At 61.9% G+C, this 19,201-nt stretch overlaps 1 protein-coding gene across 2 annotated transcripts; it reads left to right on the top strand.

Moving 5' to 3' along the window:
• Positions 1 to 7,522: 7,522 nt before the first annotated feature.
• Positions 7,523 to 15,757, top strand: ZC3H12A (zinc finger CCCH-type containing 12A). 2 transcript variants are annotated; one of them, XM_055342079.1, is made up of 6 exons: positions 7,523 to 7,642; positions 8,444 to 8,918; positions 13,014 to 13,153; positions 13,396 to 13,630; positions 14,131 to 14,237; positions 14,316 to 15,757. In XM_055342079.1, the coding sequence occupies exons 2-6, from the start codon at positions 8,524 to 8,526 to the stop codon at positions 15,173 to 15,175; spliced, it is 1,737 nt and encodes a 578-aa protein (XP_055198054.1). In that variant the 5' UTR covers positions 7,523 to 7,642; positions 8,444 to 8,523; the 3' UTR covers positions 15,176 to 15,757. The 2 variants fall into 2 exon arrangements, with proteins under 2 accessions (XP_055198054.1, XP_055198053.1); XM_055342078.1 differs by having other exon boundaries at positions 7,523 to 7,654.
• The last annotated feature ends 3,444 nt before the right edge of the window (positions 15,758 to 19,201 follow it).

The raw sequence follows: 19,201 nt of genomic DNA, 5'->3' as shown, positions 1-19,201 counted from the left end.
CAAGGCTTGATCTGGCTGTGGTAACCAAGGACCTATGTTCCTTCAGTCTTTTGGCTCTGCCTCCCGTGATGTGTCACAAGGTGGCTTCCAGAAGCTCCTGGCACTACTTGCTTTACTCATCTGCGATTGGCAAAAGCCAGAGAGCTTGCTCCCCAGTTAGCTGGAAATAAAAACCCGGCACCAGGACTCATCAACCCAGATTGGCCTGCGTGGGGTCATGTGCCTTTCCCTGGCCAATTACTAGAGCCTGGAGAATGAGATACACTGACTTGCTCAAGCCAGTTAGGCCCTGCCTTGGAATGGGGTCAGTTCTGGCCAGATCACATGGCTGGGAAATTCCCAGTACTGTTAGGAGGGGAATCGGGCAGGGGCGCCATGGGGACCACCAGCTGGCTTCCTGCCGCGTGTTCATCAGCCAGCGAGCCCACAGACAGCCCATCACTGCTGACCGGCTTGGGAGCTCCACTCCAGTGACCTCTGGGATCTTGTGAGTTGGTCCAGATGACACCCCCGTGCGTGGGCAGGCACGCTAACCATGTGAGCTGACGTCAGCTCGGCTAGCAGCAAGCTCCTGACCCTGTGGTTAGACCTGGCCTAGATGCGAGCTCATCTAAGTCCACCTCCCAGTTCTCCACTCCCAGCTGAACCTTCACAGGGGGCTCAGGGGGAGACCCCCAGGGGAGGGGGGCTCGAGCTCTCATGTTCCCAGGCCCACGGCGGCCCTCTCAGGACGCCAGGGGCCACCTAGGAGCCACACTTGGCAAAGAAGGTACAACACAGATGCCCACCGCAAAACATCCCTAGAGCCCCTCAGGCTCGCTCACATATCGGGTCACCGTGTACTCACTGACGTCTGTGCCCAGTCCGGTCCTGGGGAGCCACAGTCAGGTGGGGGGACAGTGGGGTCCCAGACCATCACGGTTCAGGGTGGGAACACAGTGTAGGAGGCACGGGGACCCGGGGACAAGGCCAGGCCCCTTCCCCTCCCAGGGTCCATGCACCCCAGCACACTGGCTCTGCAGCAAGGCCACCTTGGCCCAGCCCCTCACTCCCCAGCCCCCGGGGAAGCCCAGGGGCCTCTCTGGCAGCTCCAAGGATATCCCCACGGTTGTGTTCCCCAGCATAGATTAGGGAGCGAACATACAACCCCAAATTGGGGACCCGACCTCAGTGCACACCATTAAGGCTTCACAGAACTCCCCTTGGGTGCGGTAGCTCTGGAGCTGGGGCCTGCAGACTCACCCTTCCGCCTCCCTTCAGCCCCCACAGGCGGGCCTCACCAGGTAAGGAAGCACACGGTGGGGCCAAGGGGAAAACAGCTGCCGCACCCACCCCCTGTGACAGACACCTGTGATGTGACCATTCGTTCGGGTTAGGCACTGCCCGGATCTAGTCCCCAAGTGAGTCACCAGGACTTCCAAGCACTTGCGTGGGTTTGAACCTCAGGTCTGCAGCAAACGGGGCCATGGGATGCCTGGGATGGAGAAAGCCCGGCCAGTCCCATGCTCAGCTGTGCCCAAATTAACTCGCTGCGTGGCCGGGGGCAAGTCCCTGTCCCTGGCAGTCTCCCCATCTACACAGCAAAGGTTCCCGGCTAGTAGAGTCTCTCTGGGGCTTTCCAGCTCTAACCACGCAGAATGTGAGCAGAATTCAAAGTTCAGAAAAGAGGGAGCTGGGGTAGCGGAGTTTGGGGGGCGGGGAGGACCAGCCAGGGAAAAGAGGCAGGCAGGAGGGCCATCTGGCCAGGGCCCCATAAACAGAAAGTCCCCAAGTGTAGACTTTGGACACTTATCTCCCAATGGAAACACACTCGGTCACAGCACGTATACACACAGAGCCGTGGAAACGGACGACGGCGTCGGCCCCTTGCCAAAACACACGGCCCTCGAGGCCCATGAAGGTCTAGACAGATAGGTGTGGTTTTTTTATCACCTTTTCACTTTGGGAATTGATGTTAGATTTACAGAAGAGTCGCAAAGAGTGTGCCGAGGTCCCGTACAGCCCTCACCCGGGCTCGGGTTCCCTAATGTTATCATCTTCATCTCACACATCTTCATCTTGGCCCCACTTGTGACAGCTAAAACGACACGGCCCCGATGCGAGCCTGTCACTAAAGTCCAGCTCTGCTGCGGACTTAGCACTCTCCCTGATCCAGGAACCCACCCAGGGAACCATGTCGCATCCACTCGGCTGGTTTCTCCGGAGTCCCCTGGGGGCTGTGACTGTGTCTCTTTTCAGGCTTTTTAAAAATTAATTAATTAATTAATTAATTAATATGATTTTTTTTTTTGAGAGAGAGAGAGAGCAAGCAGGGGGAGAGGGACAGGGAGAGAGAGAACCTCTAGCAGACCCCCTACCACCGACGAGGAGTGTGGAGCCCGACGAGGGGCTCGATCTCACGAGCTGAAATCAAGAGCCGGACGCTTCACCACCAGCCAGGTGTCCCCCCAGCCGTGCTTTTTAGAATCCTTTCTGTTCTGAGGCGTCCCGGGCAAGGGTTTTGTAAAAGGTCCTTGGGTTGGCATCCGACAGAGGCGTCCTCTAGGGTCGTGAGTTTGGGGGAAGAAAATCACAGAAGGGACGTGCGCCTCTCATCAGGTGACCCCGGGAAGCACGCGATCCACTCCGCTCACTCCAGGCGATGTCAACCTTAGAGACTTGGTCAACGTGGTGTCTACGAGGATTCTCCACCGCAAGGTTTCTATTTTCCCGTCTCCTGCTCTATGGCTCAGAAGCAAGGGGGGCGCCTGGGTGGCTCAGGCTGTTAAGCAGCTGCTTTCGGCTCAGGGTGTGATCCCAGGGTCCTGGGATCGAGTCCCGCATCAGGCTCCCTGCTCCTCGAGGAGCCTGCTTCTCCCTCTCCTGTTCACCCTGCTTGTGCTCTCTCTCTCAAATAAATAAATATTAAAAAAAAAAAAGTCTAGTGCGCTGTCAAGGGAAGGGGAAGGGGGTGGGTTAATCAAGCTCCGTCTCCTGGACAATCGACATAGATTATTTCGAATTCTTCGGTAAGGAAGATTTAGTTCTTCCTTCCCGGTGAGCTATCTATTCAATAATTTATTTCTACTAGTGTGGACTCATGGATATGTATTTTATGCTTCGGGTTATCATCTAATATTCTGTTATTTCTTTTATGGCTCTAATTGTGGCTGCCTTGGCCACTGGAGTGATTTAGCTCCTGGGTCCCTTTGACACACCCCATCCTTTTGTGTTTTGAGCACTTGCCAACTCTGGGCCCACCAGATGCTCCAGGCTCACCCTTTTCTGGCCCCAGCCCTACAATCAGCCATTATTCCAAGGAAACAATATCTTCTTTAAAACCGATCCTGCTGGGGATCTCTGGGTGGCTCAGCGGTTTAGCGCCTGCCTTTGGTCCAGGGCGTGTGTGGTCCTGGGATCTGGAATCGAGTCCCGCGTCAGACTCCCTGCATGGAGCCTGCTTCTCCCTCTGCCCGTGTCTCTGCCTCTCTCTCTCTCTCTCTCTCTCTCTCTGTCTATTATGAATAAATAAAATCCTAAAAAGAAAAAAAAACGATCCTGCTGATATATCGTGTACAGTAGTCCCACTGCATCTGAGCATATGATGAAAAAAGTTACTTCGTTCCACTACTGTTTATTTTTTTCCACTGCTGTTTAAAGCATACCTCAATCCTTTTGTAGCTCTACTGTGATGTCTTCTTAAAATATACTAGGAGATGAGGCGCCGGGCTGGCCCCGTCAGAGGAGCACGTGACTCTTGATCTTTGGGTTGTGAGTTCCAGTCCCATGTAGAGATTACGTACATTTTTTTAAATTAAAAAATAACTTTAAAAAAAATATGAGAAAAAAATAAAAAAATATATGAGGAACATCAAAAAAACATGGGAGGGACCTGATTTTTTTCTCTGCTTCTGTAAGTCCTGGATGAATTTAACCTCTGTGGCCACTCTGCCAAGGCCTTGGGGGCAGCCTGCCCACCCTTCCTACACAGGTAACCCCCCCACCCATGAGCTGCCCAGTGGAACCATAAAAGCCAAGGTAATTCCTAGCACCTTTCTCTCTCCGGGTCCCCCATCCCTAGCCCAGGGGGTGGGCCAGTCTGGGACCCCTGAAGACCTCACCCAGGCCGGCCAGATGCAGGCAGGTGGCAAGAAAGCAGGCAGGTTCCGGGAAGGAAGCTGGCAAGCCCAGCCTCCAAGACGCAGGCGTGGGCTGGGCATCATCACGTCCAGAATGCTCCCGGGAATCAGGGCCAAGGTTTGCAAAATCCAGCTGTAAGTGGAGCAGGGGTTCCCCGGATTCTGGATTCTGCAGAAGAGTCAGCTTCTCAGGAAAGAGCCGCCTTCCTAAGCCGGAAGAGAGTGAGACTCTGGCCCGCGCGGCTAGCTTTGGGAGGGGACGGAGCTTCGTGACTCATCACCCCGTCGTGCCGGCTACAACTGGCGCAGCGCTGGACCTCCCGGAGGAGGTCCCCTGCGGGCAATCACAATCCAGAACGTAGGGACACGGGCCAGGCGCGGTGGGAGCAGAGGAGCGCTGGAAGAGTCTCGGCGGGCCTCCCGGAGGAGGTGACATCATCAAAAAAGATGAATGGAACTGGGCAGGCAGCCGTCGGGGGCGGGAAGGAGGCGAGGGCACTCCCAGGCAAGGACGAGGCACAGAGGCACATGCAGAGCGCCTCGGCCCAGCCCAGGGAGCAGTCCCCAAATGTGAGGCATTCTCGCTGGGGTTGACGTATCATCATTACGGTGATCAACCTGGCCTTGTTTCTCAATATTTTTACTATCTTAAAAGTAGTTATGAGGCCGAGTAAACACCTAATGTCACTGAGCTTAATGTTAAAAGGGTTCCCGTGAAGATGGGGGCACAGCAGAGTGCTTAACAGGAGCTGAGACCACTGAGGGCCCCCCTGGAAAGGGGGCTTTGTTTGCCCTCTGTGCCTGGCTTGGGGTCAGCCCCCCCGGGGTTGCTATGCCTGGAGGGCGCAGGAGGGAACCGTTTGGGGTCTTTAGAGTTAACGTAGGTAACAAAGCAGGGACTTGGGTACATGGGGTCAGGCAAGTCCGGAGGAGCAGCTTCAGGGCCTGGCTAAAGATGCACGCACGCACGGCACGTTCCCTCCTCTCTGGGTCTTCCGTGACCTCCTGAGACAGGCAGGTACTAGAGGTGGGTACCTCAGAGCTCTGCGAATCCCAGCCCCGCTAGCTCCGGGCCCCTGGGCCAGTGACTTCACTCTGTTTGTTTCTGTGACTCTAGTTAAGATTATGTACGAGGATATCCAAAGCACACTCCTGGTAATAGCCACATAGGTAAATAAATAACAAATCCCAGAAATAACATCCAGTAACAGAATGGCTGAATGACCAGTGGTATATTCCTAAAACAGAATGTTATTCAGTCACCAAATGAGTAAGTTATAGGTATACAGGCAATAGAAAGGCATTTTCTTTTTTTTTTTTTAAAGATCTGATTTATTTATTCATGAGAGACACACAGAGAGAGACAGAGACACAGGCAGAGGGAGAAGCAGGCTCCCCACGGGGAGCCTGATGTGGGACTTGATCCCAGGACCCCGGGATCACACCCTGAGCCAAAGGCACACGCTCAACTGCTAAGCCACCCAGGCACCCCAAGAAATGTATTTTAAAAAGCAATGTGGTGTTGCCTGGCTGGCTCTGTCGGTGAAACCTGTGACTCTTGATCTTGGGGATGTGGGTTCGAGCTCCACATTGGGTGTAGAGACTAGCTGAAAATAAAAGCTTAAATTAAAAAAAACAACAATGCTGTGTGGAAAAGGGGAGTCATATAACTATAGAACGATGCCCTTTGCACCCCAAAAAGCAAAACCCAACTAAACAACATGTTATCTTGGGATTTCTACTAAGGTTGGTAAAACTAAGAGAAACATTGAGGAAATGATTAGCATAATTAAAACAAAATTCAGGAAAGTCCTCCTTCGGGATGAGGGAGGAGGCTGCAGTGGAGGCAAGTGGAAGGTCTTAAAGGTACTGGTATAGGTCTTGTTTATATAAATGTATATATTTATTTATTTATTAGATTTTATTTATTTATTCATGAGACACACAGAGAGAGAGGCAGAGACACAGGCAGAGGGAGAAGCAGGCTCCATGCAGGGGGCCCATGCAGGACCCGATCCCAGGACCCTGGGATCACCCCTGAGCTGAAGGCAGACGCTCAACTGCTGAGCCCCCCAGAGGTCCTGGGTCTCATTTTGTAATGAGCTAGTGGACATGCGAATATCTTACTGTTGTTACTATCATTCATTCAGCTGTCCCCGTGCAGCGTATATGGTGTCTTCACATCGAAGCTTCCAGCTGTCCCACTAATTCCCTATGGGGCCCAGGCCTGGGGGAGGCAGCTCTGTTACCAGGGCCCCCGCTCCCTGAACCTGTTTCCCCATCTCCAAAGGGAGCTGGTGTAGGTAGGGTGGCTCAGGCTGTGTCCTCCAGCTTGTGGGTTGTGTTCCCTTTTTTTTTTTTTTAAAGATTTTATTTATTTATTCATAAGAGACAGAGAGACAGAGAGAGGCAGAGACACAGGCAGAGAGAGAAGCAGGCTCCATGCAGGGAGGCTGATGTGGGACTTGATAGCAGGGGTCAGGCACAAGTCTCCCCTCTGCCCAGAGTCACTCACTGGTGGTTTCGAAAGTGGCAAAGGTGGCAGCTGGTCCCTGGATGAGGAGCTCCTGGCCCTAGTCCCAATCCTTTCCAGATGAGGCAATTAAGCGCTTTCTGAACTTCTGGGGGGTTCAATGGGCACCGCGGTCTGTCTGTCTTCCTCACCTAAGCCCAAGGGGTGGGTAGTGGGAAGCGCTGTGCTCCGCTCAGAGCCCAGGACTGCCTGACCCGGCCCCGAAAGCGTCCTCCCCGTGGGGGGGTGTGTGTGCATGCGTGTGCAAAGCACAGTGTGCACACTCACGGCGACCGCTGTAAGCACCTCTCTGCTGCTTTTTCACCCCCCATCGAGGGTACTTCCTGGCTGTGCTGGTCCATCCCGGCCAGTGTCCTCACCGCCCCCCGCCGTGTCCCCGCTGCGGTCCCGGTGCACCTGTTGCGTGTTCCCGGCTCGGTCGGGGGCGGGGGGGCGGGGGGGGGAGCCCGGGTCTGCCGCTGCGGACCGACCTCCAGCGGCGGGTGGGGCGACCTCCGTGCACCCGGGTCACTCGAGGCGCCCGTGGCCGAGCGGTGGCAGCCGGGGCGTAGGTGTCGCGCGGCGCGGAGCGCACCCCGGGGAGTCCGCGCGCGCCCGGCTGGGCCCCGGGGGGTGCGCTCCCGCCCCGCGCACGTAGCGGCCGCCGCGGCCCTGCCCCGCCCCCCGACCTCGGGCCCCGCCGGCGAGCGCGCTCTGGCTGCGGGGGCGGGGCCGGGCAGCCCGGGGGCGGGGCCTGGTAACCCGGGGGCGTGGCCCGGCAGCCCGGGGGCGTGGCCCGGCATCCCGGGGGCGTGGCCTGGCATCCCGGGGCGTGACCGGGGCGGAGCAGGAAGGGGCGGTGGCCGCTCCGCCCCCTGCTCCCGGGCCGCGGGCCGCCTCCCCGCCGGCTTCCGCGTCACGGTGCCGACCGCCACCTGCCCGCTCCGTATAAAGGCGCCGCCGGCCTCGCCCCCGGGACTCGGCCCCATGGAGACGCCGCGGGCCGCGGCAGGTGCTCGGCGGGGTGAGGCGGGGGCGCGGGGCGCGGGGCGCGGGGCGCGGGGAGGGCGGCGGAGGGGGCGCGCGGGGCGGCTCGCCGCGGGTCCTCGGGAACCCCTGCCTCCTCCGACTTAGCCCAAGTTGGGGCGGCCGGGCGGGGGGAGGCCCAGGGTCCCGGGGAGCCGAGGGAGCGCGGCGCTCGGGGCCGCCTCCGGGACACCCCAACCGGAGTTTCCCAGCAACTTTTCCCGCCGGTGGGTCGCCCCGGAAACTTCCTCTGTCGGGCCCGGGAGTCGGGTCGCGGGGCCCCTCCTGGGCCTGGGCTGCGAGCGCCGAGCGAGCGGAGGCGGCGGCCTCGGCGGGGAAGCCCCCCTCCTCCCCCTCCCCCTCCCCTTCCCCCCCTCCTCCCCCTCCCCTTCCCCCCCCCGTTTCCATCCCGGGGCCCCGCCCCGCAGCGGTGGGGGCGCGGCGACGTGGTGCGAGGCCGCCCGGGACCTCTGGGTCCCCCGGGGCGCCGTGGGGCCGGGGGCGGGGTGGGAGGTGGAGCCTGGCTGCCCGAGTTCAAGCCCTTGCGCCACCAGCTAACAGCTGGATGGATGACCTGAAGCCAGTTCTTGAAAGTCTGTGGCTCGGGTTCATCCTTTATAGAGTGGGGATGACAACTCCCAGCCAGGATGGCTTTTGAGAGGGGAGGAGAGGCGACACATGCAGATGGCTTTGCCTGGTGCCACCGAGTCCGTGTGGCCTCGACCTGCCGGGTGGGAGAGAGCAGCCCCCCAGCCCTGCATCTCTAACTCCTTCCGTGGTCCTACAGGAGCTGTGACAGGTGTCTTCCATCGGTCTGAGCTGTGATTGGCACGTGGAGAGAGGTCCGCTCAGGAGGCCGGCCCCACCATGAGTCTGTGGGAGCTTGACGGGCGCAGCTGCCCAGGTTCCCCCAGGCCACCTCGGGAGCCCAGCGCCCATGACGACGCCGCGGCTGCGGAGATGCAGATGAAGGTTGATTTCTTCCGCAAGCTGGGCTACTCGTCGGCTGAGATCCACGGTGCCCTGCAGAAACTGGGGGTGCAGGCCGACACCAACACAGTGCTGGGCGAGCTGGTCAAACATGGGTCGGCACCCGAGCGGGGGCGCCAGAGCTCCCTGGACCCCTGCACTCAGCCCCCCCTGGTCCCCCGGGGTGGGGGCACTCCCAAGGCTCCCAGCCTGGAGCCCTCACCCCCGGAGGAGAACAAGGAGGGCAGTGACCTGAGACCTGTGGTCATCGACGGGAGCAACGTGGCCATGAGGTACGTGTCGTTTCTGGGGTCGAGACGAGGGCCTGCGGCCAGGAACGGTGGCCATATGCTTCTGTCTCTGGTAGAGGGGCTTGCTGGAGTCTGACCCGTTCTCACAGGCTGCTCTAGAGGAAGGGAAAGCCCTTGCTTGAGGCTCTCCCTTAATCCTGATGGCTTCTTAGAAGTGGGTTTGTTAGGAATGTTTTGGAGTGAGGATAGGAGCTCAGAGATGCGCTCATGAGCACGCTGCCGGGAAGTGGTAGAGCAGGGATTCGCACTCGTGTCCTTCTCTGCCTGGCGTTCACCACGGGCTCTTCGTCTCTCCCTGAAGACCAGCACTCGTTCTCGGTTCTTCTCCTGCAACCCAAGGCCGCATGCTGGTATGGGATCAGGCTGTGGGGCCGGCTCGCCCTGTGGGAGCCAGTCACTGCAGGTCTCTGAGCTTTCCCTCTCGGTCAGGGAGACCTAGCGAACCCCTGCTCCGGGGACACTGTGAGGAGCGGAGGCACAAAGCCTGGAAACGCAAGCTCAGTAAGCGGGAGTTGTCGCCACTGTTACTTAGGGTCTGGGGCCTCTGAGGCCTTGTTGTCCGAGACCTGGACCCCTGAGGAGGCAGGACTGGGTGCTGTGACCAAGAGTGACCTCGAGGATCTGGCTTACATTGTGGGGCGGGGGTGCGGGGGGCAGGTCAGCAGTGACTTGGGTCGCTTCTGCTACAGCCCAGCTACCTGGGCTGCGCTGGGCCTGGGCTCCCGCACACCCCCTCCCCCTGGGGCCAGGAGTCCACCCCACTGAACCTCCCCTTTCCGAGAGGACTGTCACAGGGAATGGGGCCAAGTGAAGCCCAGATCTCCCTTCAGTCCAGGCCCCGCCCTCTGGGTCAGGGTGGGGTGGATCCTTCACCAGGAAGAGTCCCAGTGGCCTGGGTCAGGGAGACCCTCCGACCCTTGTGAGTGAGCCTGGGCAGGGCCCCTCCCCCAGCTGCCCCAGGGGCCTTCCAGGTGGGCGCCTCCCACTCCCAACCCAGCTGGGCCGAGTCAGCGGTCAGGCTGCTCCAGGCCCAGCTCCCCCGGTGTGCAGGCCGCCCTGCCCGCCCCACCTTGATCGGTCTTCCTGTCTCTGAAATGGGCTGAGCCGAGGCGGGAGGTTGGGTAAAGCCGGCTCCCCCTTGCTAGTGGCAGCAGGTCACCGCCTGTGCTGTGAGAGGGGGTCTCCTCTGGGGCCTGTGACTTCTTCCCCAGGGCCAGCCATGTGCTTTGTGTGTTTGTATCCCGGCGGGAGGAGGGGGGGGAGGCGGGGCGGGAGGCGGGGGGGGGGGGGGGGGGCGGAGGGAGGGGGTTTCTGAGCCGTCCTCGGTAGCAGGAGGGGAATTCCAGCCTCTGACTTCCTGTCTCCGCGGCGGTTCCTGCCCTGCTGCCCCCCCCCCAGGGCAGGCCGGCCCCCACCGTATGCAAATCGTGGGGAAATTCACCTCTGTTTCCTTCTAAGGGAATTTTTCTCCTCTCCCGGGGCCCAGCCCAGGCCGATCTCTTCACCTGGCCGGCCTGGCCCGGTCCTGCCCTGGATCCCGGGGTGGGAGCAGCCCAGCCGAGTCCCCTACGACCTCCCACAACTTAGCCAGCCTAGTTAGCCAGGCTGGGGGCGGGGGGTAGGGGTGACCTTCTGGGCAAACCGGACTGCGCGGGGGTGGGGAGGATGTCTGGTTTTCCTGTGCCAGTGGAGCTTCCTCCATTGCAGCAAGAGGGACTCAAGTTGGCTGTAAGGAGCCACTCCTGGCCCGGCTCGACTTGAGGAACTGCCTGGTGGGTTCAGCTCCTAAGAGCCAGGCTCTCACTGCCTGCCTAGCGAGTGTTTGGGAGCGAGGGCAGCTGCGAGCAGACCTGTCCCCGGCCCAGGGTTTGGATGCCCGAGGCGGGGCGCCGTCCTGGAAGCTCGGGCGTCCCAGTAAAGTCCTGGGGCTTGCAGACGCTGGCCGGGAGGGGGCATATGCATGTACACGCGTGTGTACGGAAGCAGGCACGGTGGGTGCGTGTGCCGACGGCTTACCCGAGCCAGAGAGCCACGCTGGGGGTTTGGGGAGGCCGCAGAGGCCCAGGGAGTGCGGATGTGATGGGGGGGGGGGAAGCACCGGGCTTTGTGAAGAGAAACCGGGGATCCTGTCCTGGAAGGTCCGGGAAGGCTTCTTGGAGGCAGTGCCATTTGGCTCAGGGTCTGGAGGAAGAGGAGGAGCTTGCCAAAGGCCTCGCGTCCCCTGTGCCCTGTCCCCTGCCTGCCCCTACTCCACACTTGGGAGCTTCCCTCTCTGCTGTAAGAACTTCGGGGCCTGGACATGCAAGCTCTGTCTCTTAACCGCTGGCCGGGGGACCGTAAATGAGTTGCGGCTCCTCAGGTTCCTTCACGGTGGCCTCGAAGGGACCAAGGAGGCGTGGGCCTCGTATGGCCTCCCGTAGGAGCTTGGGACCCCCTCAGCCCACCTGGCCCCGCCGCCAGGGCTGGTGCTTGTACCTGTCTGAGCATCAGCACTGGGGGCGGAGGTGAGCACAGGCTCCATCCCCCTGTCCCCGTGCCTGCACCTGCTGTGCTCTGCTCTGGATCAGTTTTGTCAGGGGAACGAAGGGGAAAGGGGCCTTTACGTGCAGGACCCTCCTCAGAGGCTCGCTGAGGGGTGCACTCTGAGCTCTTGGGTCAGGGCCTTGCTCGTGGCCCCCGGTACGCGTGAACCCCGGTACGCGTGAACGTGCCCTGGGAGCAGGCTGGTGGGCAGGGGCGGCCCCAGGCTCTGCCTCCCACTGGACTTTGGCTCCCTGACGGTCTATGGAGACCTTCAGACTGGGGGCCCTGGCCTGTGCCCCCCCCCAGCGCCCTCTGTGCCCCCCCCGGCGGCCCCACCCCCGTCTCTGCCTTCTCTTGGGACTCCAACTACCACCACCCACAGGATGTGGTCGCCCGTGGACTTGCCTCTTTTGTGTAACGTTCATTCTGTTTTATTTGCCAAACACAAACGTCAGGGCTGTTGATGGAGGGCTTCGTGAGGGGCAGGGGCTGCTGGGGAGGGAGCCGCAGCTGGGGCCTGAGCCCCCCCCCACAACACCCAGTGTTCCCCGGGAACCCCCAGCCCCCTCTTACCCTCCCAGGAAGCCCGTGGGAACTTCCACTACTTTGTGGGGCTGTCTCTGACCTCAAGGAAACAGGAAAGTTAGGCCACGGACACGGGCTTTTCCTAACGAGACTGCAGACGGACAGGCCCGTTTTTTTACAGATAGGGAAACTGAGCCAGAGCAAGCCAGAGGCTGCCAGGCTGGCTTCTGGATCCAGCCAGGTTTGGATGGGGTGACATCCAGCCATCAGACCCTGCAGGGCGGATGTCCCCTCTCCCAGCCCTCCTGCTAACAGTCCCCTGGCTGCTTCCAGATGGTCTTTCTGCCTCAGCTCACACCCTCCTGAGGGGGGCAAGGAGGGGCCCCGGGACAGGCATTTGGGGGAACTGGCAGCCTCGGGAGGAAGCTCTTTCACTTTCAGGCTGCGACACTCCTAAGCCGTGTCCCACTGTCACCACCCGCCCCGGTTTGGACCATGGATCCTGCCTCCTTCCCTTGAGCCGTCCTCACTCCCGGGCCCTGGGGCCTGTGTGGGACTGAACTTTAATCCACGTTTAATCCGGAGCAATCTGGTTTCTCTCCGGGTTAGTTTGTCCCTTCCCACCCCCACCGCCAGCACCGCCCAGCGGGCGAGGGCGGAGCAGTGACTCAGGGAGCCTGTGTCCCCGTGGTCCCGGCCCCCCCCCCCCCGCCCCCCGGGTGGGGCAGGAACCAGAAAGCTCCCGCAGCCTTTCCCCCACCCCCAGGTGTGTTGCAAGCGGCCTGACCCTCCTCCACACGGGGAGCGGGTGCCACCGGATTCCTGGGCGGCTCCTCACTGTCGGGAGATGGAAACTCAGGGAAAGTCCCTGGTGTGGCCATCCGGGACGCTGTGGGAATCAGCGGGGAATGCGGGCCTGGGGCCAGAGGGCAGTGGGCTGAGCCCCGCGTCCGCACGCCTGGCCAGGGCCCAGGGCCCTGTGGGCCGGCCACCCCTCGCAGGCTGACCCCGACCCTCCTGGTCCTGCAGCCACGGGAATAAGGAGGTGTTCTCCTGCCGCGGCATCCTCCTGGCGGTGAACTGGTTCCTGGAGCGGGGCCACACAGACATCACGGTGTTTGTGCCGTCCTGGAGGAAGGAGCAGCCTCGGCCCGATGTGCCCATCACAGGTGAGTGGCACCCCCATCCCGCCTCACCTGGGGTGGCCTCGCCGCCCCAGCAGGGCTTCTGCCCAAGAGAAGACCCTCAGGCTGTGTGACCGGCCACCCCTAGGACTCAAGCAGGGACCAGCGTCTCCTTTCCCAGCTGCCCCTTCCTGCCTTGGTGTACCTGTGGCTCCGAGCCCCTGGGCCTTGGCCGCCAGGACGCTCAGGGTCCAGGCCCGGCCCTGACCTGTGCCGCCATCTCCCAGACCAGCACATCCTGCGGGAGCTGGAGAAGAAGAAGATCCTGGTGTTCACCCCGTCGCGGCGCGTGGGGGGCAAGCGCGTGGTGTGCTACGACGACCGCTTCATCGTGAAGCTGGCCTACGAGTCTGACGGGGTCGTGGTCTCCAACGACACCTACCGGGACCTCCAGGGTGAGCGGCAGGAGTGGAAGCGCTTCATTGAGGAGCGCTTGCTCATGTACTCCTTCGTCAACGACAAGTACGTGCCAGCCCTCGGGTCTGGGGTCCCCGGGGGGAGGCAGACGCGTCCTCGGGCGTGGGGGGTGGGGGCGCAGCTCTGCTGGGGCCACGGCCTCGCATCTGGGCAGCTTTGGGGGTGAGGGATCTGGTGCCAGGTGGAAGGGGGCATCGGGCTGGGCCAGGCCGGGCAGGGGGCGGAGCAGAAGTGGGTGTGGGGGGCTATGGTTACTGGTTCCAGCACTGGGTTCCTGGGGACCGACCGCCCTAGGTGCAGACTTCCGGGAGCCCGGCCTCCCCACTGCCCCAAGAGCTCCCCCCTTGAGGGCTGCTCTGAGGGCCCCTCCAGCCGGGCCCCCTGGCCACCCCCCTCCTTAGAGCATTCACGCTGGCTGCCAGGGACGACCTGCAGGACGATCGATCGCCAGTTTTAGGGACTGCTCTCCCTCCCATTGTCCCTGGTGGGGTCGTGGTCTGGCCTCTCCCCGGGAAGCCCTTCCATGCCTCCCGCCTGCTCCCCAGGTTCATGCCCCCCGATGACCCCCTGGGCCGGCACGGCCCAAGCCTGGACAACTTCCTGCGTAAGAAGCCGCTGACGGCAGAGCACAGGAAGCAGCCGTGCCCCTATGGTAAGAGACCCTCGGGGGCCCCTTCCCTGTCCCAGCCCCAGAGCGGGAGCCCCCCGCTCTGACACCCCGTCCTTCCAGGGAGGAAGTGCACCTACGGGATCAAGTGCCGGTTCTTCCACCCCGAGCGGCCCAGCCGCCCCCAGCGCTCGGTGGCCGACGAGCTCCGCGCCAATGCCCTCCTGTCGCCCCCGCGGGCCCCGGGCAAGGACAAAAGCGGCCGGCGGCCTTCACCCTCGTCGCAGCCCGGCTCCATGCCCACAGAGCCTGAGCCGTGCGGCCTGGAGGGGACGCTGGGAGCACAGGCGACCCCGGGGCCGCAGCGAGAGGGTCCCCCGGCGCCCTTGGGCCCCGCGGGCAGGAGCCTCCCACCTGGCGGGGGTGGCCCGGGTGGGCGCACAGACTGGTTCCCGCAGACGCTCGACTCCGTCTCGTACACGTCCCAGGAGTGTCTGGACTCGGGCATCGGCTCCCTGGAGAGCCAGATGTCGGAACTGTGGGGCGTCCGCGGCGGAAGCCCTGCTGAGCCGGCCCCAGCCCGCGGCCCTTACGCGGGTTACAGCCCCTACAGGGCGGAGCTCCCGGCCCCTCGGGGGGCCTTCCCCGCCTTCGGAGGGCCCGTGGGTGGCGGCCACTTCAGCGTCCCCACGGACTACACGCCCCCGCCGGCTACCTTCCCGGCCCGGGAGTACTGGTCGGAGCCCTACCCGCTGCCCCCACCCACCCCCGTCCTGCCTGAGCGCCCAGGGCCAGCCGAGGGGGGCCCGTGGGGGGCGCCGGGCAGCCTGGCCAAGGAGCGAGCCAGCGTGTACACCAAGCTGTGCGGGGTCTTCCCCCCACACCTGGTAGAGGCCGTGATGGGGCGCTTCCCGCAGCTGCTGGACCCGCAGCGGCTGGCGGCGGAGATCCTCTCTTACCAGCCCCAGCACCCTAGCCAGTGAGCCAGTCGGAGGGGCCATCGAAGTAGGGAAGGGAACCCACAAACCAAAGATACTGTAGGATTGGTCCTACCCCGCCCGGTGGCGCCGTCGCGGGGCAGGAGCGATCACCCTGTTGATGCACATTGTATCTGTAGTTTAAGGAGACGCTGCCCTAAGGCGTCGTGGCTGAAGCCCAAACCCTCCTTTCTCGGAGGGCGGGGAGGGCGGCGGTGGGGAGCAGAGGCCTGGGCTGGGGGCCCTGTGCGCGGCCCCCCCTCCGCCCCGTCCCTGGGACGCCGGCCTCGGCTGGCTAGTTAGGCACCGTGTGCCTGCCCTCCAAGGGCCCCTCCTGTACGCCAATGAGGCCTCTTGGGTGCTCTCGCGGGGCACCCGGCTTCATGTCAGTAAGCAAGATGCTTCTTAATACCCCCTCCGTCCTGCTCTGTTCGCCGTGTCCCAGCCCCCAACCCCCGGCCTCTGTGCTGGGGGTCCTCTCGCCCTCCCGCGGGGGTGGGGTGCGTGTATGTACCTGTACAGGTGTAACGTGACTATCCTAAGTGTAAGCCCTTGCCTCTCTTAACGTGTCAATAAAGTTTAATGCGAGCCCTGTGTTGTGCTTGGGGTGTGGCCGGGGCCTTTGGGCAATGGGGGGTCCGCAGATGTGCACCCACCCAAAGTGCTCTGCCCCTTGGGGGCAGGGCCTGGAGTGGAGGGGGGGACCCACAGGCGGGGGTGGGGGGTTGGTGGGGGAGGTCCCGGAGTTGAAGCAGGTAAGGGCTTGAAGTCCTGAGGCCGTGGTGTGGGGAGGGGGTGGCAGGGGTTGGGGGCAGGATTGGTCTGTTCCCCTTTTCTCTTCGGTGACCAGAGCCGAGGACAGAAAACCACCTGGCTGAGAAGAGGGCTTCTAGGACAGCTGAGGAGACAAGGGGGGGGGGGGGGGGCTGGGTGCTTGGCTCCAGCCCCTTCCTCCCAGGCAGGTGATGCCAGCGTCACCTCGGAGGTCGGGGGTCCTGCTCCCCAACTCAGGAACTGGCCTGCCACCAACTATGTCACCGGGGCAAGTGACTACCTCTCTCTGGGTGGGCCTCAGTTTCCTCATCTGTGAAGCGGGGAGCATGCGTGTTGAGCACATGACCCAGTGCCTGGCACATAGTAAGTGCTGCAGGCTGTGCTCACCTCACCATCCTGAAACTCTTAGCGGCCCCTAGGAGGAAGGAAGCCAGGCAGGGATATACATTTTTTTTTTTCAGATAAATCAGATCTAAAGGTTAAATATTTTAAGTGAAAAGCTGGATTATAAAATGATCCCAAAACAAACACTATCAGCAGGAGAAAATGGAAAAAATAGGGGTTTTTTTGAAAAAATACAGTCTTAATCATTCTATATTTGGACACCGCACCTAATCTGTACTTATTGTGAAGCTTTTACAGTATCTGTATTCTTTCTTTCTTTCTTTCTTTCTTTCTTTCTTTCTTTCTTTCTTTCTTCTCTTCCTTCCTTCCTTCCTTCCTTCCTTCCTTCCTTCCTTCCTTCCTTCCTTCCTTCCTTCCTTCCTTCCTTCCTTCCTTCCTTCCTTTCTTTTTTTTTAGAAACTGCTTTGCCACAGAACAGCTGCACAGCCTGGTGAAGAAAACGCCAGCCTGGCCATCTCCCTGCGCGCTGAGTTCTTCACCCTGAACATCTTTTTTTTTTTTTTATTAGAGAGACAGAGCAAATTGTGTGGGGGGTGCAGAGGGGCAGAAGGAGAAGCATATCCCCACTGAGCAGGGAGCCTGACCTGGGGCTTGATCCCAGGACCTGGGGATCGTGACCAGAGCAGAAATCTAGAGTCAGACGCTCAGCTGACTGCACCACCCAGGCCCCCACCGAGGCCCCCACCCTGGCCGTTCTGTAGAAGCCTGCATTTGAAGCGGGAACCCAGGGGCAAGGTGGGAATGCTCTGAGCAAACGTTCTCTTGCAGCCCCCACTCGTGCTCTTCAGGGCACCCCATGCCCATTGCTTCCAGCCTCTTCGGAAGGTTTTAGCTGCACAAAGAAATGTCATTGCCTTATAAGATTTTTTTTTTTTTTCCAATCAGGTACCGTATTCCAGATTAAAAGGCTATTTATGGGTCTTTGTTTTTTTGGGACGGGAAGCTAAAAGACCAGACTGTCCAGTTCGTTATCAGCCACTGGCACGGCCAGGGAAGGCCACCGGCAAGGCAAGGCCGAGCGCGTGGCCGGAGGTCCCAGGGACAGGGCAGGCTGGAGGAGGCCCTGGGGTGGGGGCCCCTGGCTCCACACAGCTGAGGAAGCAAGGCCTCCAGACGCTGCTGGTTTGCTTTGCAAGGGCTCGCAGGCCCTGGGGGAGGGAGGGAGGCACCCCCACAGAAGCCCTACTGCCCCGGGAGGGGGGCAGGGCCATCCCAGCCACCTGCTCAGCAGGGGCCGCCCCAGCAGCACCCACCAGGCCCCTGTCGGTGCACCGCGTGGAACGGGAAGGCCACGAGGCCTCAGGAGCGGCCTGGAAGCAGCGTGTGCCCCCTGCCACCCCGCCAGCCGGGGGCCAGCCCCAAGGGCCACAGCATGTGGGGTGTGTGGGGTGAGGAGCGTGCGGGCCGGAGGCAGGGGCCCCTCGGCGCCGCCACCCCCCCCCCCAGGACCTGCAGCCACGGGCACCTGGCCCCCTGGCCCGGGCCTCCCCGTCCCGCCTCCCGCCGGCCGCAGCCCCTTCCCTCCCAGGGCCTGGGTGCTCCCACCGCCCACAGGGGGTCCCCAGGGGGGCCCTGCGCAGCTCCAGGCCGACCAGGAGACCCCTCAGCTCGCTGGGGCCCGCCGGGGTGGGGGGGATGGCAGGGCCTGGCCATGTGGCCTGCGCAGCCCCCTCCCCTCCAGGCCCGGGCTCCCTGGCTGAGCCCCAGGCTGCGGCGGCACGTCTCACGCGGGCTTCTGGGGCCCAGAGGGCGGCAGAGACCCCCAAGCTCCGGTGCCGAGGGGACCCAGCCCACAGGGCCGCGCCGCTGCCCTTTCCTCCTCCACCTTCCTGCCTCCAGGGCCTAGCGGCTGACGGGGAAACCAGGGAGTATGCAAATCCCTGCATTGCTGGGAAATGATCCTGGGGAGCTCCCGGAGGGCCAGCCCCCCCCCCCCCCCCCCCCCGCCCCGCCACCCCCAGGCTCTGGCCAGCACGGCCTGACCCAGAGGCGGGCTAACTTCCCCAGGGGCCAGGGTCACTAACAGAAACCTTGGCCTCCCTGGGCAGAGAAGCAACTGGGCCCCAGTGGATGAAACTTGGAACCCTCCCTTGGGTGTCCCCACCCCACCCCACCTGCCTGCGGGAAGCCCAGAGGGCCCTCAAGGTCCGTCTGGGGGACTTCAACCAGGAGCAGGAGGGCGCTGGGGCTCCAGGGGAGTCGCTCTCCCAGTCCCCCCAACCCCCAGCCCCGGTGCTGGTGCGGGGCAGTGACTGGGGAGAGGCCACCCTGACCGCTTCCTTCCCCCTCCCCACCCCATCTCTTCCCGCACACAGAAGGGCAGGACCCCTGCCCGGAAGGAGGGGCTGGAGGGGTCTCCCGCAGAGAAACTGGGAAGGACACATCTGGGACCTGGGGGGCGGGGGGCATGGAGCCAGCACCTCAAGCCCTCAGCCCAGCTGGTCCCCAGAGACTCCTGCCCCCCAAATAAGGCAGTCCTGGGATCCTAGCACTTTTGCTCCAGGGCTTCTCAAACCTCTGGCTCAGTTTCTTCCCCAGGACCGTAGCTCGGTGGGTGGAGTCGAGGGCGGTGAGTAAGAGCCGGTTCTGGGGACCTCCCGGTTCATGGGAAGGGTGTGGGAGATCTGGCTCAAAGAGGCAGGAAGCAGAGTCCTGCAATTAAGGAAACTCAAGCCATCCCAGGCCACGGTATGTAAATCCTTCCAGCTAGTTCCTGGATGGGGAGGAGGCCCCAGGCTGTCAGGCTGGGATGCGGCCTTTCGAAGCCCATCTCACGGCAGCTGCTGGCCGTCTTAAACTGGCCACCCGCTCACGAAACGGCCGCAAAACCAGGTGGAGGAAAAGGATAAGGTG

The sequence above is a fragment of the Nyctereutes procyonoides genome, unplaced genomic scaffold (genome assembly GCF_905146905.1).
Source record: "Nyctereutes procyonoides isolate TBG_1078 unplaced genomic scaffold, NYPRO_anot_genome, whole genome shotgun sequence".
Lineage (NCBI taxonomy): Eukaryota > Metazoa > Chordata > Mammalia > Carnivora > Canidae > Nyctereutes > Nyctereutes procyonoides.
Note: the sequence above shows the minus strand (reverse complement) of the source record. Positions and strands in the feature narration are given on the sequence as shown.

Bases quoted from the DNA above. Each gene is read 5' to 3' on its own strand.
- ZC3H12A (XM_055342079.1), top strand. From the start codon at position 8,524: ATGAGTCTGTGGGAGCTTGACGGGCGCAGCTGCCCAGGTTCCCCCAGG. The intron at 13,154-13,395 runs GTGAGTGGCACC...GCCATCTCCCAG, and splicing joins GCCCGATGTGCCCATCACAG to ACCAGCACATCCTGCGGGAG. The intron at 14,238-14,315 runs GTAAGAGACCCT...CCGTCCTTCCAG, and splicing joins GAAGCAGCCGTGCCCCTATG to GGAGGAAGTGCACCTACGGG.